General features: G+C 41.7%; 1 protein-coding gene across 1 annotated transcript in view; it reads left to right on the plus strand.

Moving 5' to 3' along the window:
• Nucleotides 1-2,350: 2,350 nt before the first annotated feature.
• Nucleotides 2,351-25,571, plus strand: part of UHRF1BP1 (UHRF1 binding protein 1) — a 63,701-nt gene continuing 40,480 nt past the window's right edge. The window contains exons 1-3 of the mRNA XM_036766488.1: nt 2,351-2,647; nt 23,655-23,817; nt 23,924-23,962. Coding sequence (XP_036622383.1) covers nt 2,604-2,647; nt 23,655-23,817; nt 23,924-23,962 — 246 coding nt within the window. The 5' untranslated portion in view covers nt 2,351-2,603. The remainder of the gene's footprint in view (nt 2,648-23,654; nt 23,818-23,923; nt 23,963-25,571) is intronic.

The raw sequence follows: 25,571 nt of genomic DNA on the forward strand, positions 1-25,571 counted from the left end.
TCTCAGTGCCTGTACTATTAAAAGCCTTCTGATTAGCCTCCTTTTCTCAAATTTCTTCCCACTCTAGTCCATCCCCCACTCAGTTGTCAGCGTGATCTGACCAGAACATTGCCCTATCCGGTCCTACACACACATACACACCCACGCCCACTCTGGTATCAAATAGAAAGTTTTTCATATCTTACTACAGAGTCATATCCTCCAACATATTTTTCACCATCTTCTCTCTACACATTTGCCCTAAATGTGTCCTCAGAGTATTAAAGTATATATTGACTTAAATTGGAGGGTTTTTTTATTAAGTTCAATCTCTTTAGAAAGGGGTTCTTAAACCAGAGTTCATGAGCTTTTTTTTCTTAAATATATTTGATTTTCTGTGCAAGCCTAGGTGGTACAGTGGATAGAGTGCTGGGCTTAGAGTCAGGAACAGACCTGAGTTCTAAATCCAGTCTTAGACACTTACTAGCTTGGGCAAGTGACTTAACCTCTGTCTGTAAAATGAGGATAATAATAGGGCCTATCTCTCAGAGTTGTTGTGAGGATCAAATGAGATAATTGTAAAGTGCTTAGCAGTGCTTTACATGTAGTAAACATTATATACAGTTTAGCCGTTTTATGTATAATTTATGCATTTAAAATATTCTTCTAAGGAGAGGTCCGTAGATTTCAGCAGTCAATGAGTCGGTCAACAAGCATTTACGAAGTGCCCACGATATGCCAGGCACTGTGCTAAGTCCTGGCTCATCTTCTGCAATTGGTGTTGGCAAGTGAGCTGTTATGGCCTTTGTGCTTACTCTCATTGTGACCCTGGAAACGTAAGATGATCGACGTGTCTTGTCTTTGGACAGGTGATAAAACTGACTTTTTTATTTATTTGTATTGGAATCGAACCTGGGATTTCAATATGAGGAACTTCTTGTGGGGAAGCCCCCTCTACCAATGTAGATGGACACCTGTTCTACAGCCTGCAGTCTTAGAAAGTTACTGGGGCATTGAGGGATTCAGTGACTTTCCTAGCATCACCCAGTCAGAGTCTATCAGAATGAGGAATTGGGTCCAGGTCTTCTGGAGTCCAGAGGCTAGCTCTAGCTTCCATCCCTATCAGTGATGATATGGGCAGCCAGGTGGCATGGTGGATAGAGTGCAGGTCTGGAGTCAGCAAGATCGAAGCTCAAAATTGGCCTCAGACAACAGCTGTGTGACCTTGGGCAAGTCACTTATCTGTTTCCTCATCTGTAAGAAGGAAATGACAAACCATTCCGGTATCTTTGCCAAGGAGAGCCCAAATGGGGTCACAAAGAGTTGGACATGACTGAACAATAGTATTATGATTCAGTTCTGCATCAAATGAAATTACACACACACACACACACACATACATGCATGCATCCATAAGGCTATATGTCCCCAAAGTCTTAGTGCAGTTTTAAGCTTTAATAGCTTAAATCTTGGAGCAAAACCGCACTAAGATTTCGAGGACACCCTACATAAATGTGAGTTGTTGTTGTGTGTACTTGCTGGTCATTGGACATGGACCTCACAATTAAAATACCTGCCATTAAGGTCATGTTTACAGATTAAAAAAAACCGATGTGATTCTTAGCCCCTCCTGCCTCTTTTTGAGCCCCGTCCCCTCGGAAGGAGTGCTTACTAAAGGAGCCTGCTAAAACACTGAGGGATGGCCGCCATTTTTGTTGGTTTGTTTTGTTTCACAAGCTCCCGCAGCTGAAGACTAACCTTCACCAAGAGATCAACCCATACCTGGCCAGGAGCCTCTCTGGAACGAGCCTGAACCAGGCTGGAAGGCTCCTCCTCCTCCTCCCCACCCTCCCCAGCTCCCCTTTCCCCTCCCCTCCCCCCAGCTCCCTTCTCCCCTCTCCCCCACCTCTCCTCTCCCCTCCCCCAGCTCCCTTCTCCCCCCCCAGCTCCCTTCTCCCCTCCCCTCCCCCCAGCTCCCTTCTCCCCTCCCCTCCCCCCCAGCTCCCTTCTCCCCTCCCCCCCAATTCCCTTCTCTCCTCTCCCCTCCCCCTCTCATCTCCTCTCCCCTCCCCTCCTCTCCCCCCCAGCTCCCTTCTCCCCCCCTCCCCTCGTCTCCCCTCCCTCCTCTCCCCTCCCCCCCAGCTCCCTTCTCCCCTCCCCCTCTCCTCTCCCCTCCCCTCCCCCCAGCTCCCTTCTCCCCTCCCCACCCTCCCCAGCTCCCCTCTCATCTTCTCTCCCCTCCCCTCCCCCCCAGCTCCCTTCTCTCCTCCCCTCCCCTCCCCTCCCCTCTCTGCAGGCGCGCGCCCTCCACCGCCTGCTGGGAGGCGCCTCCGCGCGCGAACAGGCTCGGCAGGAGCGCGGGCGCGGGCTCGCTCCGGCCTCGCTCCCGCGCAGGTCGGCGCCGCGCGGGTGGGTGGGATCGTGGAGGACGCGGACGCCGGGGAAGCGAGGGTGAGGCGGCCGGGCTGGGAGCGCGGTCATGGCGACGACGGCGACGGGCGCGACGGCGGCGGCGGCGGCCGGTCTTCCCGGCAGCGGCGAGGCGCGGAGGCCACCTTCCCCTCAGGACTGAGGTCGGGGCCACCCAGGCCCTTCCCTCCGGCCCGGCCCGGCCCGGCCCCGGCATGGCTGGGATCATAAAGAAGCAGATCCTGAAGCACCTGTCCCGGTGAGAGCCCCGGGCCCGGCCGCCCCCTCCCCGCGTCCCCTCGCTCCGACCGCCGCGGGCCGGGCCCACCGGGGCCGGGGGTAGGGTGGGCGCTCGGTGGCCCCCGCCCGGCCCGCCTCTCCGTCTCCTCCCGTGCGTGTGAGCGTGAGTGTGAGTCTGAGTGTGTGTGCGTGTGCGCTCGCGCTCGTGTCCGTGGCACGTCCAGGCGCCCACAGTCCAACCCCCGCGTTTTACAGAGCAGGAAACCGAGGCTCACACGGACGAAGTGACTTGCCCCAGAGTCACACACACGGGGGAAGAACAGCAGAGCCGGGATTTGAACCCAGGCCCTCCTTCCGTTGCTTCTCTTTAGGAAGTCTTTCCAGGGGACCCCTACCTCGTGCTGCTGAAGCTCCCCGCCCCGTCCCGCCCCGTTCCTTTGTGTTCCCACCCCTCCCCTCCTCTTCCTCTGCGCTCCCCGCTGGGGTGGGTGGTACCATGAAAAAGTGGGGCAGATCTGGAGGCCGAGGGCCTGAATTCAAATGCTGCCTTCCCGCCATCCCCCACCCCCACCCCCGTTTCCCCGGGCGGTGCTCCGGATCTCTCTGAGACGAGGGGTTGAACTGGACGTCCCCCGAAGCCCCTTCCAGCTCTCAGTCTGTGGCGCCCCTTCTCTCGCGATGCCCTCTCCAGCGGCCGGACTCTCGCTCTTCTCCCCGTCCTGGTGCCGCCAGACTTTCACCCCCAGCGTTTGCGTGCCTGTGCCCCTGAATCTTCACGCCCCGTTATTTGCTATTCCCCCACGTTTTCCTGCGTCTGGTATTTACTCTGAGAGGCTGCCAATCTCTATTTCCGCATCACCCTTGAAGTAGAGGGTGTCCCAAATGTCTTAGTGCATTTTAGAGCCGAATTCTATATGATCTTGACTACGTGCCGTTCGCCCTGACCCCCCTCCCCCTTTCACTCATTTGTTAGATTAATTAGAGGTACATTTATGGGGTGGGGAAGAAGGTTCGATAGCCTTCCCCTTGGAACTGAAACTCTTTCGAGACACTTGTAAAAAGAATCCGATACGGTTTTGTAGCCATTTATTAAACAATGATTTTGTCCCTGGGTAATCTTGTGGCTGAGGAGAGGTGGCCAGCACGACAGTATTTTGACAGGCAACTGTGGGTCTGTCCCAGCTGTTATGTTTGAAGGTTGCCAGAACTTGTGGCAGGGAGACTTTAACTTCATTTTTCTTCTCTGTATCAGATTTGATCTGACATGGATGTAATAATACCTTTAACTTTGGGTGTCTGTTTCTGTTTGGAATATGGGAAGACTGGTGACTGCCTTAGTTTAGTTCCAGAGCGGTGACTCTTACCGGAAGAGGAAAAGTTAAACATTGTAACCAGTACCGATCACGCAGGCTTAACGCTAAGGCTGACCTAATTTTTCCACATTTTACATTATGGGCTGTGGTAAATTGGTTTGCTGAAAGTGGAGTGAGACTCTACTGCTGCTTGGAGCATCCTCTTCCCCGGTTGACATGCTGGTCTGCTTGCCATTTTAGATTTGGATTAGTGGTGAAATCTGGTTCTCTTTTGGTAATGGACCAAATAGGGATGTGAGCTAGAGCTGGAAAGGCCTTTATTTAGATCACTGTTTTCAGAATAATGGCATATATATCTTGGGAGGCTCAAGAGTCAGGAAGATCTGGGTCCAACTTCTGTCTGGCACAAACTAGTTGTATGATTTCAGGCAGATCACTAAGCAACTCTCTAAGATTTTATATTGCAGAACAAATTCAGATGCGTATTGGTAGTTCTTAGTATACCAGTGACCTCACAGGTCCAGTCTCCCCCAACACCTTCCTGCCCAAGAAACTGTTTTCCTAATTTTAATTTGGTTCAATTTGTTTAAATTCTGCAAACAGTTATTAAGTATCTGCTACATAAAGACTTACTGTTCTACACACTGTGGGAAATACAAAGTTTATTTAATACACAAACTCCTGCTGTCATGGAATATTTTACAATTTCAAAGGGCCAAATTGCCTTTGGAAAATTGTATCATTCTTTTAGTCTCCCTCAGCGTCTCCCTGAAGTAAAGGAAAGATGAGCTCCTTAATATTAGTATCCTTCCAGTGTTGAAAGACTGTGAGTCATGTAACATTATAGCTTCTGAAGAATTGAAAATGAAACTCTCCCAGAGGACAATGGAGAAGCATATGGAGTGTATAAGCAGGCTTGCAGTAGATTGCCAGCAGGGAATTATGAAAAAGTAAAGCAAAGAATGTTTGCAAAGAAATGTATGAGCATAAAAGACAATGGGCTAGTCACACCAGAGACCACGGAATGACAGGTGGACAGTTCAGGTGCTCTCTGGTACGCTCCTATTGGCAAGAGAAATGAGGACAGCCCCCAGGATGTTTAGTAGATCCCTGTGCTGCACCGGTGCAGGTACCTGTACATTTCATGTTTATTGTGAGAGGAGGGTAGTAAACACAGGAATAGAGAAGAGGAGATGGATGGAAAGGACCAAGGGTAGAATAAACAGGATTTTTAGCTAATTGGATGTGAGAAGTGAGGGAGAGAAAAAAGTCAACAACAGCCAGCATGGTGCTGAGGACACTACCACTAGCTAGCACTGATGCAGCCCTTTAATAAAGATTCGTAAAGCGTTGAGCCTCGCAATGGCCTTGTGAGGGAAGCGCCCTTATCACCCTAATTTTACAGATGAGGAAGAGCCAGTGTCCAGTCAAGAATATTGAGGACGACAGAAGGCAAGTGACTTGCCCAGGGTCACACAGTAAGGGTCTGGCCGCTTGCCTTCCTGACCTCAAGTCCACCACTGTGCCACCTAGTGGCCTCAAAGATAAAGCCCTTAAAGAGCTGCTTATACACCTGAAAACAAAGCGGACTGGGTAAATGGTGGTACTGTTATCAGAAGTAGTGGAAACGTAAGTAAGAAACAACTTGTTTAGGAGAAAAGATGATCTTCGTTTGGGACGTGTTGAGTTTGTACAGGTGGGACATCCAGTTGGAAAGAGCTAGACCTGGAGTCAGGAAGACTCGAGTTCAGATCCAGTTGTTTACCCTCCGTCTACCTGATTTTCTATATCTGTACAGTTAAAATAACAAGGACGCCTCCTCCCAGGGTTATTGTGAGGATAAACTCCTTGTCTGTAATAGCACCTTGCAAGCCTTAGTGAGCTCAGGTTTTTTTAAATCTTTAGAGAGAACGTAGGTAGTAGAGAGGACCAAAAGAGTTACATGTGTAAAATGCTTTACAAATATTATTACCATTATTGTTACGGCAGTTGGAGATGTGTGTGGAACTCAGAAGTGAGACAAGGACTAAAGATTTTACTTGGGGAGTCATCTTTAGGGATGTGATAGTTGAAGCTGTGATAGTGAATGAAATCGCCGAGGACATGAATGTAGTGAGAGAAGAGGTTGAAAGACATGATGGACAGAACTTTTTCTAAGGGGTTGTAAGAGGTGGAGGAGCCAGGCAAGAATGCTGAACAGAAACTTGTAGAGAATAAGTTGTGTGATGTTTTTGAAGCCATGGAGAGAATAGAGCGGAGCATATTGCGTAGGGAAGGGAGAGTATCCAGTAGGTTGAAGTGGTTAACCTCATTAAATGCTGCTAATTTGTTTGTACTCTTGAGTGTCAGGTTTTCTGGTTGCCTTAAGTTTGAGAATAAATGAAAGAGAATACTGAAGGGTTCAGCATAGGCCAAATTACAGAATCACAGAATTTTATTTGTATCCTTTTTGTTTTTAAATTCCCAGGTACACCCCTCCTCTTTACAATTTAAACCTTCTTTTCCCACAAAGAAAAACAGCTGAGCAAAAACAAGGGATACAGTGATCACATCTGACAATATATGCAACATCCTGCCCTTATAATTCCTACTATTAGGGGTAGAAGCATTTTTTTTAGCTTCACAGAGTTTGACTTCCTTTTGGTGATCTTTTAATCTTTCATTGTTTTAGTCATTGGGATAAAAGAATTTTAGAACTTAGAAGTCATCTAGTCCAATTTATACGTTTTCCAGATGAGGAATCTAAGGCCCACTGATAAGTTTATATAGTTCATTAATGGCTAGGACTAGAAGCCTTGCCTCCATTACTAGCCATATGCTCTTTTCATTATAGTAGAAATGAATTATTTTCCCTACTTTCTATGAAGAAAATACTTTTTCGGGCAAATAATTAGTAGTGTAAATTGACTTACACTCTTAAGAAACAAGATCCTTTGAACATAATTGGCCTGAGTGTGTTGGGGATTTGAAAGGAGTTTTCGTTTCCTCAGCACTTATTCAGGTGTAGTAGCTGAGGAAGCTTCTCTCTAGGAACCATTCCAGAAGTGGTCCTGTTGCAGGTGTCTTGTAGGTAGTTCATATTCCTGAGGATCATATGGTCCTGCTTTCCAGGGTGTGGCATGAGTATGAGACAAAAATTGTCCAAGGATTTACTGATAGGTACTGCTTGCACCTCAACAGCCAGCTTGGACCCAGTCCTTCCTGGTCCCATTCCTTCCCAAGCGAAACTTGCCAGGGACTGCAACCCAGAAGCACTAGTGCTGCAAAGTGTTGAACTGCCTGTACCAGGGACAATTGGCTCTGAATTGTCAGTGCAGGGCCAGAGAACTAAGGAACAGTGGGAGTGGGACAGGTCATCAGAACAAGACACCTAATTATGGGGGGCTATGTAGCACTCCACAAGCCTGAGGGAAAGTACACAGCCCAGCCCCACCCCCCTGGGACCACCCACGTTGAGTTGAGGCAGCAAGACCTAGGCAGGTGAACCATGAATTGCTCAGTGTTGGAGGAGGCTGAGATGCTTTGAGATCCAGCACCCAAGGAAACCATAATCAGAGGGGAAGGAGTTGGGAAGTGAGTGATAATGAAAATAAGGGAGGAAAAAGGACTGAAAGTACCAACGATTTCAGGAAGAAGAAATCTCAAAGACCTCGAACATAAACAGGTAAATAAACAGGAAAAAATAGAAGGAAAATGGCCTACAAATCTAATAAATGAATTTAGGCATCTATGGATAAGTAGGGCAAAATAAAGGGAAGTGATCCAATACTTGATGTGACAGAGGACCATGTGGAATTTGACAAGAGCACAGAACCACAAATCACAACACAAAAGAGAAATGAAAATTATGAGAGCAGAATTTATGTCCTGCACAGCAAAAATAATGAGCAGAATAGAAAAACAAACCTCATCAAAAAACAAAAGAGAGAACAATGGATTGAGAATGCCTAGAAGAAGGAAAACAAATAATAATAGTATAAGAAAATATGCTCGCTATTCAAGCAAAACATACTGAGCTCAAAGACAGAATACATGGAGACAACCTAAGGATCATAGATCTCTCAGAAGAACATAACAGGACCAAAAAAACCTTAATGCTATAATGAAGGAAATAGTAGAACTGTCTAGAACTTCTGAACACAGAAAATGAAATTCCCACTGAAAGGATTTCCAAATCACCTCCGGAAAACCCCACAGCTCAAGTCTACAAATTATGAGACACATAATGGCTAAACTTAACAATTCAATCCAGAAACCACAAGTTCTGCAAGTCATCTGGAGAAAGACCTCCAGTACAAAGGAAAGGACCTTTGAATAACATAAGACTGTTCTTCACTCACCAGGAAAAGGAGGGAATAGAATGTGTGGTAATGCCACCCAGCATGATCCATCCTGCAGATCTGTGTTTAACCTTATGGGACAAAAGATGGACATTCAATAATCAAGAAGAGTTTGAAAGATTTTTAGAAAGAAAGTCAGAACTGAAGAGATTATTTGCTTCTCAAATACCTCAAATAGAAAAGCAGGAGTGAATAAATGCAGCAAGCAAAGACAGCAACAGCAACAGAGTGACAACAGAAAGACTAGTAAGAGCCACCATTCTAAATGTACACAAGGAGACGGGTGAAAGCAGAAATCCGGTAGAGCTGACAGTGAAGAGGTGGACAGGAGGCATCATAGACAGAACCTGGTGACACCTTGCCTACAGGTAAAGGCTTCTTTTGTGGGACTACATTACAGCATGTAAGGGTACACGAAAGGGATGGGGGGGACAGTAGGGGAATAGAGAGGAGTGTGTGTGTTGTAGGGCCAAGTCAAGGGCTAACAATGAGGTGAAGGTGACCTCTGTGGTCTCAGAGAGGAGCCTCTGGAGGAGTGAGTGGGGAGGAGGAGGGAAAAATTGAAAAGGTAGGGGAGGGAAGGTCTTACTTTAAAAGTAGGAAGGAGTTCCATAGATGAATGCTATTAGGAGTGAAGGGAGATGAGAACTTGACACTGGATAAGGCCTGAGGGATTTGGTGGGAAAAGTCTATTCATTCTGGGAGGAGGTGGGGGGAGGGGGTAGGGTGGTTGAAACCCGTGGGGGCAGCCAGTATCCAGAGGATTTGATGCAGCCTGAACACCGGGAGGGAGCTTTCCAGGTAAACGTAGAAAAAAGGTCAACAGGAATAGGTATAGATTAGTGATGGGAGAGGAGCAGTACTATGGGGCTGTGTCCTCTCTGACACCTTTTTGGCATTGTTCTGAGAGTGAGGCACAGTGAAAGAGGGGAATCCATGGAATAAGCTCTGCCAGGCAGAAAGCACCTAGAGGGGAGAGCCCAGAATGGATTCTTTGGAAGCTTTGATTTTAGGAAGAATGCAGAAAAAGAGAGAAACCTGATTATTGTAGGGGTCATGGATTAGAGGAATGAAGATCTAGAGTAAACAGAAAGAAATGGATAATGATGAGAAGAAGAGAAATCCATTTTGGAAAGGGGTACAAAAAAATTTTAAAATTAATTAACAGAACTAACTGAAAGGGAAGAGTGGAAATTCTACTTGGCTAAGGAAAAAAGGGGGACAAGAAATATATAACCAGATAAAATCAAAAAAGAGAGAGAAACTAATAAAGGGTAAGGGATAACAGATGAGGAGATCAGAGGTGAGGGAAAGAGAGCCAGTGAGAACAGGGCAACCTTAAAAAAAAAACTAGTAAGGTAACTGAAGGGACATAATATTGTGTTTACAGCAGAAGGGAAAAACTTGTGACTTGAAAAAAAATAATTTCAGAGACAGATGGAAGAAAATATAAACCTAAATAATTCTTATAAATTTAAATATGAATGGACTAAACATCCAGTAAAATGAAAAAGAGTGACAGATTAAACAATAACACAAAACCTTACAATCTGTTGCTTACAAGAAACATTTAAAATACAAAGACATAGACAAAATAAAACTGAGGGGTTGGAAAAAAATTTGCTATGTATCAAGGGAATCCCCTCAAAAAAATCCCCTCAGGAGTTACCATCATCCTATCAGACTAAGCAAAAACAAACACTCAAAAAATAAAAAGGGATTAAAAAAAAGAAAACTATATTGTGATGGAAAGAACCATAGACAACAAACCAATATCAGTGATAAGTATATATACTCCAAATACCTTAACATCCAAATTCATAAAGGAAACATATACTGAGCTTCAAGAAGGCCTAGACAAAACACAATGATGACAACAGACTTCAGTACTTCTCAGTAAGTTTTGGGTAAGTCCAACAGAAACAAGAGGGAAAACATGACCGAACAAATTTCTGGAGAAACTAGAATTAAAAAACTTACGGCCTTTTTAGTCTTTAAGGTCCTTTAAGTCTTCTTAATAGGACAACGAATGAATACATATATTTCTGTGCACAGCGTGGATCTTTTACAAAAATTGACCATGTACTAGGGCACAGAGATATTACAAACAAATGTAAAGAGGCAGAAATAGTAAATACATCCTTTACAAAGTAGTGTACATATATATTTTTTGCCTTTCAGTCTTTTATTTTTTATTTTTTCCACCTAAAAGGATTTTATTTTTTTTCAATTACATGTAAAGATAGTTTTCAACATTTATTTTGATAAGATTTTGAGTTCCAAATTTCTTTCCCTCCCTTCTCTCCCCCCTTCATAAGACAGCAAGCAATCTGATATAGGTTATACGGGTACAATCATGTGAAACATATTTCCACGTTAGTTGTTTTGTGAAAGAAGAATCAGAACAAAATGGAAAAACCACCAGAAAAAGAAGTGAAAATAATATCCTTTGATCCGCATTCAGATTCCATAGTTCTTCTCTAGATGCAGAAGGCATTTTCAGTTGCGAGTCTTTGGGAACTGTCCTTGATCATTGTATTGCTGAGAAGAACCAAGTCTATCCTAGTTGAACATCACATAACGTTGTTGTTACTATATACAATGTTCTTCTGGTTCTGCTCACTTCACTCAGCATCAGTTCATGGAAGTCTTTCCAGTTTTTTCTGAAATCTGCCTGCTCATCGTTTCTTATAGTGTGCATATATTTTTGAGGACTCTGGGCAATAGCACTCTCCTGCCCTTCCCCTCCCGAGAGTTGTGGGTTTTCTACTTACCTGGTGTATTGTAGCATTGCATTTCTAGCCCTGTCCTTAAGAAATGAGATGATAAAGGAAATATTTTTATTATATAAAAGAATCACATTCAGATATATAAGAATCACATTCAGATATAGAAGAATGAGCAAACCCTGATAAATGGTCAAATGATATGAGTAAATAGCTTTCTAAAGAAGAAATCCAAGCTATCAATAATCTTATGAAAAATACTCTACACACCAACAATTAGAGAAATGCAAATTAGAACAACTCTAAGGTTCCACCTCACACTCTCTTCTGCAAAGTTGACCAAAAAGGAAAATGACAAATGCTCAGGGACCTGTGGAAAAACAGGTTTATTAATACACTGTTGGCAGCGCTGTGAACTGCTCTGGCCATTCTGAGAGCAATTTGAAACTATGCCCACAAAGCTATTAACTGCATATACCCTTTCACCCAGCAATAGCACCACTAGGTCTGTACTCCTAAAACATCAAAGAAAGAGGAAAAGATCCAAATGTTGTTCAGTTGTTTAATCATATCCGATTCTTCGGGACCTCATTTAGGGTTTTCCTTGCAAAGATACTGGAGTGGTTTGCCATTTCCTTCTCTAAATGTACAAAAATATTTATAGTAGCTCTTTTTGTGGTGGCCAAAAAAACAATTCCTGAGGGGGTGCCTACCAACTGTAGAATGACTAAACAAGTTATGGTATATAAATATGATGCATTGTGCTGTTAGAAATGATTAAGGGGACAGTTTCAGAGAAACCTGGGAAGATTGAGAGTAGTTTGAGCAGAACCAGAAGAAGAATGTATGCAATAACAAGAATATTGTAAAGATGATCAAATTTGAATGACTTTGGAGCTCCAGCTACTCCAGTGACCCACCGTGGTTCCAGGGGACTCATGATGAGACATGCCGCCATCTGCACTGAGTCCATAACCTTTCTAGTTTGTATCAGTGGTGATGGACTCAGTACAGGTTGAGACAGTTTTTTGGACATGGCCAATTTGAGAATGTATTTTATTTTGTGACACATTTGTAGCAAGGGTTTCATTTTCTTGTTCTCTCTTGGGTGGGGAGAAGGTCAAGGAGATAAGGCAGATTTTCACTTGAAAATAAAATATAATTTGCTTTTTAAAAATAAAGTAAAAAGTGACCCCATTAAAAGACTCACTTAACCTCGCCATTTCTTCAAGCAGTCGTCTGTATTTTCTTCCTTTCATAATCAAACTCCTAGGAAGAGTTGCCTGCATTTATTGCCTCCATTTCCTCACCTCCCACTTCTTTCCTAATCCCGTTTAGTGTGGTGATTTGTTTTCTTTTTCAAAGTTTTATTAATGCCTTTTTTTAATGTCACAGTCATTTCTGAAAATGCCTGTTCTCCCCTCCCAGCCCCAAGATTGGTCTTCAGTTGTAACAAAGAAAAAAAGTTGTCTAAAAGCAGGTGACAAATCTTCCCTATGAGCCAGTTTGTACAGCATAATCAGCCTCTAAATGCTTTTCTTGATCTTACTCCTTTTTTTTTTCCACAGCCAGAGAGAAACAAAGTTTATTACAGACTCACCATATTGAGTTGTCTTAAGAAATCTCACATCATTGTGACACTCGTTTTCGCAAGCGGGTATTCCATCTGAGTAGATGGAATCTGAGCACCTTCATGGAGGCAAGATGAAACTTATATACACAAAGATTGCAGGAGGGATCTAAGGTGGTCCTGGGGTGATGGGAGGAAGGGTTTAGGGAAGGTCTTGAGGAGGAGTCTTAAGGAGGAGCTTGATGGGACTGGGATGAGGTCAGACTCCAGGAACCAAGAGAATGGGATTAAGGGTGGAAAGTAGTTGAAGGCTACCTGGAGATAACAGACCATATAGGGCTAGGCTAGTTTAAGGATAACAGATTTAGGCATAGACACTTTGATAGGACTTGATCTTCCTTCTAATAGAATTTTCTGTGGTTCCTGTCTTCCTAGATATCTTCTTCTTTCTTGGCTTTGGCTACTCTTTTTTCTTGGTTGTCCTTTACCTGTCTGACTTCCTTTTCAGCCTCCTCTGCTGTGTCATCATCATCCTACCCACTGTGGAGGCATCCTTCAGGATTCTATTTTGGACACTCGTTTCTCTCTGTATTCTCTCCCTTGGTCACCTCATTAGCTTCCATGGGTTTGGTTATCACCTCAATGCAAATGTCTCCCAAATCTCATGTCTGATTTCCAGAATGGCATTGCCAACTGCTTGCTAGATAGCTTCATCTAAATTTCCCATAGGTTTCTCAAATTTATCATGACCCAAAAGGAGCGTATTTTATCTGTATTTTATTTAGTGTTAATAAACCCAGGAATATAAATTACTTGAGGGAGAACTCTTATTTGGCAAGAAGTTACTGTGATGAAAAACCTACACGACATAATGCTGAGTGAGCGGAGCAGAGCCAGAAGAATATTATACACAACCGCAGATATATGGATTCTGTGAGGACCAACCCTGACAGACTTCGTTCTTCTCAAGGTGCAAAGACAACTCCAAAGGACTCACGATGGAGAATACTATCTACATCCAGAGAAAGAACTATGAAGTATGAATGCAGATTGAGGCACACTTCATGCTTGCCCTTTTTCCCCCGTTTTTTTTTCTCTCTTTTGTTTTTGGGTTGGTTTTTTTTTTTTTTTTTGGTTCTGTTTCTTCTTACTCATGATTCATTCCATTGGTCATAATTCTTCTCCACAACTTGACTAGTGTGTAAATTAATTCAATGCGAAGTTATATGTGGAAGTTATATGGGATTCCATGCCGTCTTGGGGAGGGAGTGGGGGAGGGAGGGAAGAAAATCTGGAACTCAAAATTATGTAGAACTGAGTGTTGTAAACTAAAAAGAAAAAAAAAGTTACCGTGATGAGGAAATAGAAGCAAACAGTTAAGTGACTTGATCAGGGTTATACAGCTAGTAAGCTTCTGAAGCTGGATTTGAACTCATGTCTTCCTGATTCGAGGTCCAACTCTCTATCCACTGTACCACCAGCTTCCTCCTAACCAAACAAGGAATAGAGGTGATCACAGAAGATAAAATAGGGAGTGATGTTAATGTGAGATTTAAAACAAGAACAAGATTAGTGCAACTAGGATAAGAAGAAAAAGCATCTATTTGGGAAAAAATCTTTACATTAAATATTTCTGTTAAGGTTCTTATATTCAAGATATATAAGGAAATAACACAAGACAGAGTTCTATTCACCAGTAGATAAGTGGTCAAAGGCTATAAACAAACAGTTCTCAAGAGAATTTCAAACCATTAGTAATCATATGAAACATTACCCCAGGTCATTAATAAGAGAAATGCAAATCAGAATAATTCTGAGATTTCACCTATTTAAATTGGTAAAGATGATAAAAGGTGGAAGTGGTCAATGTTGGAAGGGTTGTAGGAAGACAAGCAGACTAATACACTGTTGATGGATCTGTAATTTGGTCTAAACATTCTGGAGAGCAATTTGAAATTATACTTAAAAAACCAATGAAGAAGTATTTATTAAAGACCTACTATGCCCTAGGCACTGTGTTCAGGGCTACAGATACAAGGCCCAGTATGAAGGTGTTCCTCTTCACATTCCATCAGGGATGTGTGTCTGCCTGAGTGCCTGTACACATGCGCATGCATATGTGCATAAAGAAATAAAATATTAGATGTTTTAGAGAAGGAGGAACTTCTAGACAGAGAGATCAGGAAAGGCTTCTTTTCCCTCTCACTTCTCAGCTGCCATTGAATGAAAAAGAAAAAGAAAAATCTTCGTAACAGTTATCTACTTTATCTTTCCCTCTGCTTGATGACTCCTGACCCTGTTTTTAATTTTTAGCATGACTGCTAATCCTTCTGCCCCTCATTTCTTTCCCAGGCCATCATCCCTGTATTACTTATACTGTCTTCCCTTCCTGATCTCTGCTCCAGTTCTGCACTGTTCTCTACACTCAAGTCTCTTGCCCCCTTACCCTGTTGATTATCATTGCCTTGCCATACCCCAACCTTGGATTATTCACACCTCTTCGTGTGCTGCAGAACAGAGCTGGATACAGTCATGAACCCACACGGACTGGCTCGTTACCAATTTATTACATAATCAGCTGTGCTCTCAGTGCAGCAAGATAATCCTTTTATACTACCCTGATAGATCCACTTTCTCACTCATCACCATAATTATTCCAAACCTTTTCATTTCTCTTCAGGCTTTCTATGGCATGCCCTCTCTCTGATCTAAGAACATTGCCTCATGCTTCACTGAAAAAACTGAGGCCATTTGCCTCATTGCCATTATTTAGAATAAGAATTATCTGTGTATGACTACAGAGGGGATAGAGTAACTTAGGTTTTATTTTATTAAAATTGTTAGCCTTGCACGTATATAATCAGGCTTAATAGTTTGTGAAAAATGTGGAAGGAACATGATATATAGTGTTACAAAAGTTTGTTTTTTAAGATAGAATGCATGCATTTTCCCTTAGAAACAAAGTTATAAGTAGTAGATAGTTTCCTAGGCAAGGCCATAACAAGTAACCCATAATGTATTCTGCTCAATTTTAATAGTTATATCCTTAATTAAAAAAAATGTATGTTTCCTATGATTTGGACCAGCTAAGGCAGAATTTTGAAGTCTACAGTTTCTCCTTGGAATCTTCCTACCCCTTGGTACTCCTCTTTGTAAACACATAGAGCCTTCATGATGCCATAAACCTTCTAGTATGGCATTCTGCTTAGATACTCCATTTTTAAAAAATTGTTTTTTAATTTTATCTCTTCTCTACTCAAAATCCCCATGCACTTAGTGGATTGGCTCTTATCTGATGGGATAAACATTAGGAGACTTCCTAAACTAATTTACATTCTGTGAATGAATGTGAGCCCCTAACCCTTCTCAGAAATATTTGCATTTTTGAAACAATGATTTAGCTGCCCCAAATAAATCTCTAATTTAGTGGCATTTCAGATTATATAACAAGGTGAAATGACAAAATTCAGGCAACTGCAGTTGGAGGATTTTTCCGAGTAGGAAGACTTTTATATAGGCAGGCCAGCTCTGCCTTAGGGGAGCTGTCTCCCATGTCAGTACTCATAACTTAGTTCTGTTGTTAATAGCTTATTTTCTTACTTCACTTCTTAATTCACAGATTCTTTAAAGATCGCAAGTTTTTCTGTGATGATTCCTCTGGGAATAGTGAGGCAAGAGTTGTAGCTATCAGTATTTATGAATTTTATGTCAGTTAAGACTACTTGTTTATGGTTTCAGAGGAACAAAACTGGCTGGAGGGATAATCCTAACCAAGGCAACCAGATACTTCTTTCAGCTAATGTTAGTACTGTTCTAGCTATTGCTAGAGGTGTACTTCCCAAGTTTCTCTTCAAGTTTTCTCTTTTCGATATAGTAATACCTGTAGTAACAAAATCTATTGAGTTATGTACTTTGTTGTTAGAAGCCTTTCCAGAGGTAGAATTGATCTCAGAGACTTGGGTCGCATTCTAGCATCTGTATTCCATCACTACTGTACCTTGTTATGATACTCTTCCTTAGAAATATGATGACCGGGGGGTGGAGCCAAGATGGTGGAGAAAAGGCAGGGACTCACCTGAACAACTCCCTACTTTTCTCCAAACACTTTCAAATAATGCCCTAAAACAAATTCTGGAGTGGCAGAACCCACAGAAGGACAGGTGAAACAATTTTCCAGCCCAAGATGACTTACAATATTGGCGGGAAAGGTCTGTCACACTGGGGTGAAAGTGGAGCACAGAGCAGTACAGGCTGCACCAGTGCAGACCAGGCCCCAGCAAACCAGGAGCAGGCCTTGGGAGTGACTGAATCAGCAGCGGTAGTGGCTGTTTCTGGAGCATTCATCCTATAGACAGGGGGTTGAACAACTGGTCAGAAGGAGATTACAGGGATCTCTTTGCTGAAACTGGGGGCAGGACTCTGTGGCTTTGTCGATATTTGGATTTGAATTGCAGTCCTGAGTCTTAGTCCCAGGGTGAGGAGGAGCACTAGTACACCAGAGCTTGTAGCCACAGTGGAGCAGGGACCCTCTTCACAGTTCCAGGATAGAAAAGAGTGCTTGTGGTTGTTCACGGAGCAGAGTACAGACCAGGAGAGTAGTAAACATATCTTTCTTTAGATCATGCCACCTTGGAAGAACTGAAAACTTAGAGGTCTCTAGAAGTATCTCTGAAAATAGCTGCATAAAACCCCTGAAGCTGGGAACAGTGTGCCCCCTACCCTAGAAGCAGAGCACTACTTTAGCAAAGACTTAAAAGTCAAGAAGGAGGCTGGAAAAATGAGCAAACAGCATAAAAAATTCTGCCTATATATAAAGTTACTGTGGAGACAAGAAAGATCTGAACACATCAGAAGACAACAAAAATGGAAACTTGTACATCCACAGCCTCAGAGAAAGCTATGACTTGGTCTTAGGCCATGGAACAGCTCAAAAAAGATTTTAAAAATCAAGTAAGAGAGGTAGATGAAAAATTGGGAAGATAAATGAGAGTGATGCAAGAAAATCATGAAGAAAAAAAGAGTCAACAGCTCTGCAAAGTAGGCACAGAAAATACTGAAGAAAATAACACTTTAAAAAACAGAACAGGCAAAATGGCAAGAGGTACAAAAATCCCATGAGGAGAAGAATGTCTTGAGAAGCAAAATTAGTTAAATGGAAAAGATATATAAAAATTCATTGAAGAAAAGAGCTCCTTAAAAAGCAGAATTGGCCAAATGGAAAAAGAGGCACAAAAATTCACTGAAGAAAATAATTCCTTAAAAATTAGAATTGAGCAAGTAGAAGCTAATGACTCTATGAGATCAAGAAACAATAAAACAAAACTAAAAGAATGAAAAAATAGAAAACAGTGTGAAATAGCTCATCAGAAAAACAACTGAGCTGAAAAATAGATCCAAGAGAGATAATTTTAAAATTATTGGACTTCCCGAAAGCTATGATAAAAAAAAAGATCCTAAATATCATCTTTAAAGAAGTTATCAAGGAAAACTGCCATTGATATTCTAGAACCAGAGAAATTGAAAGAATCTACCAATCACCTCTTGAAAGAGATCGCAAGATGAAAATTCCAGAAATATTATAGCCAAATTCCAGAGCTCCCAGGTCAAAGAGAAAATACTGCAAGCAGCCAGAAAGAAACAAAGTATGTGGAACCACAATCAGGATAACACAAGCTATATCAGATTCTACATTCAAGGATCAGAGTACTTGGAATATGATATTTTAGAAGGCAAAGGACCTAGGATTACAAACAAGAATCACCTACCCAGCAAAACTAAGTATAATCCTTCAGGAGAAAAAATTGACATTCAATGAGATAGAGAACTTTCAAGCATTCTTGATGAAAAGACCAGAGCTGATTGGAAAATTTTACTTTAAAATACAAGACTCAAGAGAAGCTTTAAAAAGGTAAACAGGAAAGAGAAATCATAAGGCACTTAATAAGGTTAAACTGTTTACATTCCTACATGGGATGATGATACTTGTAATTCATAAAAACTCTCTTAGGGCACAGGTGTGAGTTGAATATTATGGAATGATATCTAAAAAATATTATGGGCAGCTAGGTGGCGCAGAGAGTAGAGCACTGGCCCTAGAATCAGAAGGACCTGAGTTCAAATCTGGCTCAGACACTTGACACATTACTAGCTGTGTGACCTTGGACAAGTCATTTAACCCCAATTGTCCTGCCAAAAAACAAAACAAAAAAATTTTTCAAAAAAAAATACGATTAAAGGGTGAGAAAGAGGAATGCACTGGGAGAAAGGGAAGGGAAGAGGTAGAATGAGGTAAATTATCTCACATAAAAGAGGCAAGAAGGAGCTTTTACAATAGAGGGGAATGCTTGAACCTTACCGTCATGGGAATTGGCTCAAAGAGGCAATAACATAGACACTAAATTGGTTATAGAAATCTGTCTAGCCCTACAGGAAAGTAGGAGGTGAAAGAGATAAGAGAAGGGGAGGGTGCTAATACAAGGGAAGAGGAATTGAGGGAGGTGGTAGTCAGAAGCAAAACACTTTTGAGGAGGGACAGGGTAAAAGAAAAAGAATAGAATAAACGACAGGGGGAGAAATAGGGTGGGGGGAAATACAGTTTACAATCATAACTGAAAATTTTTTTGAAGCAGGTTTCTCTGAAAAAGGCCTCATTTCTCAAATATATAGAGAACTGAGTCAAATTTATAGAAATAAGAGCCATTCCCCAATTGGTAAGTGATCAAAAATATGAACAATCAGTTTTCAGATGAAGTAATTAAAGCTGTAGTCATATGAAAAAAAATGCTCAAAATTACTATTGATTGGGGAAGTGCAAATTAAAATAACTCTGAGGTATTACCTCACACCTATTAGGTTGGCTTATAGGACAGAAAAGGAAAATGACATGTGTTGGAGGGCATGTGGGAAAATTAAGACACAAATACATTGATGGTAGAGTTGCGAACTGATTCAGCCATTAATGTAGAGCAATTTGCAACCATGCCCAAAGGGCTATAGAGCCATGCGTACATGCATACCCTTAGACCCAGTGATACCACTACTAGGACCTATATGTACAAAAATATGTATGGCAGCTCTTTTCTGGTGGCAAAGAATTGAAAATTGGGTAGATGTCTGTCAAATGGGTAATTGTTGACTAAGTTGTGGTATATGATTGTGATGGAATACTGTTGTGCTCTAAGAAATTACGAGCTAGATTCACTTAGAAAAACCTGGAAAGACTTACATGAACAGATGCAAAGAGAAATGAATAGAACTGGGAGAAAGTTCTGTACAGTAACAGCAATATTGTAAGATGATCAGCTGTGAATGACTTAGCTGTTCTCAATGATACAGTGACCCAAAACAGCTCTGGAGGACTTAGGATGAAAAATGCCATCCATCCCCAGAGAGAGAATGATGGAGTCTGAATACAGATGAAGCATGCTTTTTTTTTTTTTTTACTTCAGGTTTTTTATTTTGGTCTATGTTTTCTTTTACAATATGACTAATATGGAAATATGTTTTGCGTGACTACACATGTATAACCTATACCAAATTGCTTGCCTTCTCAATGAGGGGAGAAGGGAGATAATTTGGAACTTAATTTTTAAAACAAATGTTAAAAATTGTTTTTACACGTAATTGAGGAAAAATAAAATACTAAATTAAAAAAAGAGAAATATAATGACTACGTATATCTATGATGTAGGTGATATCTTTCTCATTTCTAAGCTATCTGGTTATATAAGCCCTGTGAATACATTTGTCTCATCACCTGGGTCTGAGATCTCTACTTGAGACAGTGCCTTCTTCAGCCATGACTGGCATGGACCCTGTCCTGGAAAACCAGAACTTCCCTGAACCCACTTTGCTCAATGAAACTTTGTTAATGTATCATTTATTCTATACTGCCTTTTTAGTTCCTCTGATTATGTTCTAAAACAAAAGTGTCTATTTTAGAAAGGGAACTTTTAATAGCTCTTAATCTTTAGAAACAAACAAAAGTCTTGTGGTCAGTTTCTGATAATCTCCAGTAATGTGACTTTACATCCCACAGCCTTACACAGAACAGTGGCTTTGTTAATTGGGAAATGATTATATCCTTGAACCTGGCCAGTCTTAGAAGTAGAATGGGATGATAGAACATAGATTGTACATAACAATTAAACATTCATTCATTCATTTATTTATCATACTGGCATATAAATTATATTGGCACAGCCAGCTATGAGCACTGAATATTCCTCAAGCTATACAAACATACTCACCATATATATGTACATGTGTATACGTATATGTGTGTATGTAATATGGTATGTATAATCTATATACATATAATATCTCTATATGTTATCTCATTTGATTGTCGTACTAGATTTCTGAGCTAAGTGCTACAGAAATTATAATCTCCATTTTACAGATGAGGAGTCTGAGGGAAGCTAAGTGATTTGCCCAGGATCATCACGTAGCTACTAAGTGTGTAAGGTGGGATTTTTTTTTGCTCTATCTATTGTGTACTATGTACTCATGACTCAGTAGAGCATAAAGTTTGCTAGATCTTAACACATTCAAAAGTCTTTTAAGTATGTGTCTAACAACAGACCAAATATCTGCCTAACCATATTCAGAGTGGCTTATTACCAGAAATTTGGCCACCAGAAAGCTAATTTGGGGGCTGTGGCAACTCATGAAATGTTGAGGGATTGCTAGCTGTGTTGAGAATAAAAATCAGCTGAAGCTCATGTGATCTCTATGGTAGGTCATGGTAATGAAGAAAGCCGAGGAAGCGAAGAGGTAGAAGTAAAAGGGCAGAGCATTCTAGGCATAAGAGATAGACACTAAAAAGGCATAGAGACTGGTGATTGACCTATTGGAGGAACTGTGATTAAGGCAGTATAGGTAGAGAGTAGAGTGTTTGAAGGGGAGTGGTGAAAGGTGAATAAGATGTTAGAAGGTTGGAAAGACAAGATGGGGCCAGTGGTTTGAGGAACTGGGGTGGTAGGGTATTTGAGAAAGTATCAACATGTATGTTGCAGTCACCTAGAAGCAGGAAAGTGAAGAGAAAGACAGACTTTGAGCCAGGCACTGAAACCATTGAACCAAGAATAAGAATGTCCTGGGAGTCTATAGACTAAGATCTTGATTAGATGATAAAATTTGGGTAGTTAACCTCAGAGCTGGAGAGGTTGCTTGGTGAAGGTGGTCTTAAAGCATCTGGAATTGGCCATAGGAAGCAAGGAGTATTCTTGCTGCCCTATGACAAGTTAATTGGGAGTGTGGGAGAATAACTTTAATCAGTACTAGAATGGGTGGTAAGAGAAGTGATGTCATTAAGCAAGAGCCATGTGTCATTGAAGGCCAGAAGATAGAAGGAATAAGAAAGAAAAAAGTCTTTGTTTTGGAGCAGACATTCTAGAGGGCACAGTGGAAGAGGCATGCATGTTTGGAGTAAGATATTGGGAGTAGAGTTTAGGTGGACAGGCCTGAAGGAGCAGTGAGTTGAGGATGAGGGAATGGATTTCTGGGATAGGGTGAATAGGGATAGGAGTAGGCTAACCATCAGTCACTGAGTCCAGTAAAGATGGGTTAGCACAGTACCTAGCACATTGTAAGTGACAAATTACTGAACTATTGTGGTACACAAATGTAGTGAAATATTTTTTTTTTAAATCTCTAGCCGTTAGTACAGTGCCTGGCAAATAGTAAGCACTTAATAAATGCTTGTTGATTGGTTGGTGGATTGATTTGAAGTATAGAATTGAAGTAAGAGGTAGCTTACCAGTAATGGCTTCTCTTTTTGTAGAAAAATCAGAGGAAACTCAGGATCATGCGGAACTGAGTGTTGTAAAATAAAAATAAAAAATCTTAATAAAAAAAAAGAAGAGTCAGAGGACCTTTGCTTAGAGAATATTCTCATTTTGTAGGACTTGAAATAGCTAACATTCATTCTCCTTGTAAATGTTTTTCCTGTTCACATACATTTACCGCTTAACCCAATGGGGCTTGATTTTAAAATGTTTAATATTCTCTAAGATCTATAAGTCAAGCAAGCGATTTATTATCCATCAATTGTCATGAATATAGTATTTTCATTTATTTTTTTAGACTCAATATTTCTGCTTTTCGTTGTGCAAACTTAATCACTTTTATATAACTGAATTCATTAAACTTGTATCTCGTAATTTCTTTAATTTTTACTTTAATACTTCATAATGTATCTCCTTTCCTATATGTGGGTTTTTATTGAGTGATTGATTAGGAAGTGGTGAGATGGTGGGCCATCCATAGCAACTTAAAATATAAGACCCTTGGAGAGCTGGAAGGACTAGCTGGGGGATGCTGGTAGAGAAGGAGGAGCACTGTGTAAAGAGAAACCAAACTAGACAGCTATATTTTCTTTTCTTGATGCTTCGGGAACTAGGCCCTAGTTTAAATAGATTGACTTTTGGCTTTCTTCTCCTCCCACTCTAACTCATCCTTCCTCTATACTTTTCATTTTCTCTACTATTAATATTGTAATGTAACAACTGCTGTGTAATATTATTTACTGGTGTAGCAGGAATAGAACATTAAGCTGTTCAGTTCTGCTTATTAATCGTCACCACTTCACAGTTAACTCGAATGAGACTGGTAGGGCAGTGAATGAAAGGAAATTGACTTCCTGTTTCTTCTTTCCTCATTCTCCACAGCTGCGTCACTATTTTTATCCTGTCTCTTCTTAGTGACTGATCTACTTCACTACTTTACTGACTTTACCTACTCATTTCTTTTTTATAGTTTGTAGCAAAATATTTTAACTTTGTTTACGTAAATGTTTGATGTTATGATAATGCGACTAGAAAATGAATGAAGCTTTTGGAGGAAACAGTAATGAAAATTGCTCCTACTGACAGCCCTCCAAACATCTTTTATTCAGAGTTCTTAAGAACTAAACTTGTGAAGACCTCAGTTTTTCAGAACTGTTGGAGTTTCCATGGGCGCTGAGTGCCGGAAAGGGGTAATACACACTCAGAGAAAATATGTATAGGTTTGTTGAATGAGCACCATTTAGCAGGTGCTTGAGGAAGTAACTGATTCTCATTTTCACTTTCATCAGGTTTACTAAGAATTTGTCCCCTGACAAAATCAACCTGAGTACTCTGAAAGGGGAGGGACAGCTGACCAACCTGGAACTGGATGAAGAGGTTCTGCAGAATGTACTAGAACTTCCCACATGGTTAGCTATTACCCGAGTCTTCTGCAACAAGGCCTCTATCAGGGTGAGCATGGGCATTAGGCAGCTGGCTACTTTATTAGCTAGGTAGTTCTGCTTGGAAGGGAAACATTTATTAATCCTTCCTCTTTTTTTCCATTTTTTTCTTTCAGATCCAATGGACAAAGCTGAAGACACACCCAATCTGTCTGGTAATAATAATGATGGCTATAATAATAATAATTGATGTGATGTTAAGGCTTTTAAAGCAGTTTTCCTCACAGTAACTCTGCGGCTAAAGACAGTGTAGGTTTTATGGATGAGGAAGTGGGTAGGTGAAATGCCTTGCCAATGGTCACACACCTAGATCTCATCAGATCTAGAATTTGAGCTCTTGTCTTCCAGCTCCAAGTCCAGTGCTCTTCGAATTGCACCATGTTGCAAATCTACAGCCTAACTTTCTGAAAGAGCTCATTAAAGATGGACAGGTGGGGGGGCGGAGCCAAGATGGCAGCTAGTAAGCAGGGACTAGAGTGAGCTCCGTACCGAGTCCCTCCAAAAACCTATAAAAAATGGCTCTGAACCAGTTCTAGAACGGCAGAACCACAGAACAGCAGAGGGAAGCAGGGCTCCAGCCCAGGACAGCCTGGATGGTCTCTGGGTGAGGTCTATTCCACACGGAGCTGGGAGCTGGGAACGGAGTGGAGCAGAGCCCAGCCTGAGCAGCGTGGAATAACCAAACTTGGAGTCAGGTGGATGGGGCCCCTAGCGCCCTGAATATGTGAGCTGCGGCAGTTACCAGACCCCTCGACCCACAAACACCAAAGACTGCGGAGAGGGTTAGTGGGAAAAGCTGCGGGAGTGGAAGGAGTTCGAGGTTCGGCTTCCAGCCCCGGGGGCAGCAGAGGTGGGGCAGCTACAGTTGCTGCTGCTTCTGGCCCCAGGTCCACCTGGTGGGAGGAATTAAGTGGCGGATCAGAGCAGGAGTGCTCTGATCTAAGCCCAGTCTGGGCTGGGGGTTCTTGGTGAAGGAGTAGGAGTAGTACTGGTGTGACAGCTGGCACCTCCCCCCCAAACGTGGAACATAGAACTCGTTAGTCTACAAGCAGTCATACCCCACTGAAAAACTCAAGGGTCAAGTTAGTTGGTTGGGAATATGGCCAGGCAGCGAAAACGCACCGAGATTCAGTCTCAGACTTTGGATTCTTTCTTTGGTGACAAAGAACACCAAAACATACAGCCTAAAGAAGACAACAAAGTCATAGAGCCTACACCAAAAGCCTCCGAGAAAAACATGAACTGGCCCCAGGTCATAGAAGAGCTCAAAAAGAATTTGGAAAAGCAAGTTAGAGAAGTAGAGGAAAAATTGGGAAGAGAAATGAGAAGGATGTGAGAAAACCATGAAAAACAAGTCAATGACTTGCTAAAGGAGACCCAAAAAAATACTGAAAAATACACTGAAGAAAAAAAAAATACACTGAAGAAAGATGGACAGGTAAGATACACTTGATAATTTCATGATCAGTTAAATACTTAGGATAGGCTAGAGGCTTAGAAGACCTTTCGGTGGGTGAACAGGCTTCTTTCTGGTTTAAATTTCCCCCAGACTTAGTTGGCGTCTCATTAAGTGCTAGGTGGCACAATGGATAGAACACTGAGCTTGAAATCAAGAAGACTCATCTTCATGAGTTCCGACCCAGTTTCAGACACTAGCTGTGTGACCCTGGGCAAGTCAATTAACCCTGTTCAACCTCATCTGTAAAATGGGCTGGAGAAGGAAATGGCAAACCACTCCAGTATCCCAAAAGGGGTCATGAAAAG

This window comes from Trichosurus vulpecula, chromosome 7, assembly GCF_011100635.1.
Source record: "Trichosurus vulpecula isolate mTriVul1 chromosome 7, mTriVul1.pri, whole genome shotgun sequence".
Classification (NCBI taxonomy): domain Eukaryota; kingdom Metazoa; phylum Chordata; class Mammalia; order Diprotodontia; family Phalangeridae; genus Trichosurus; species Trichosurus vulpecula.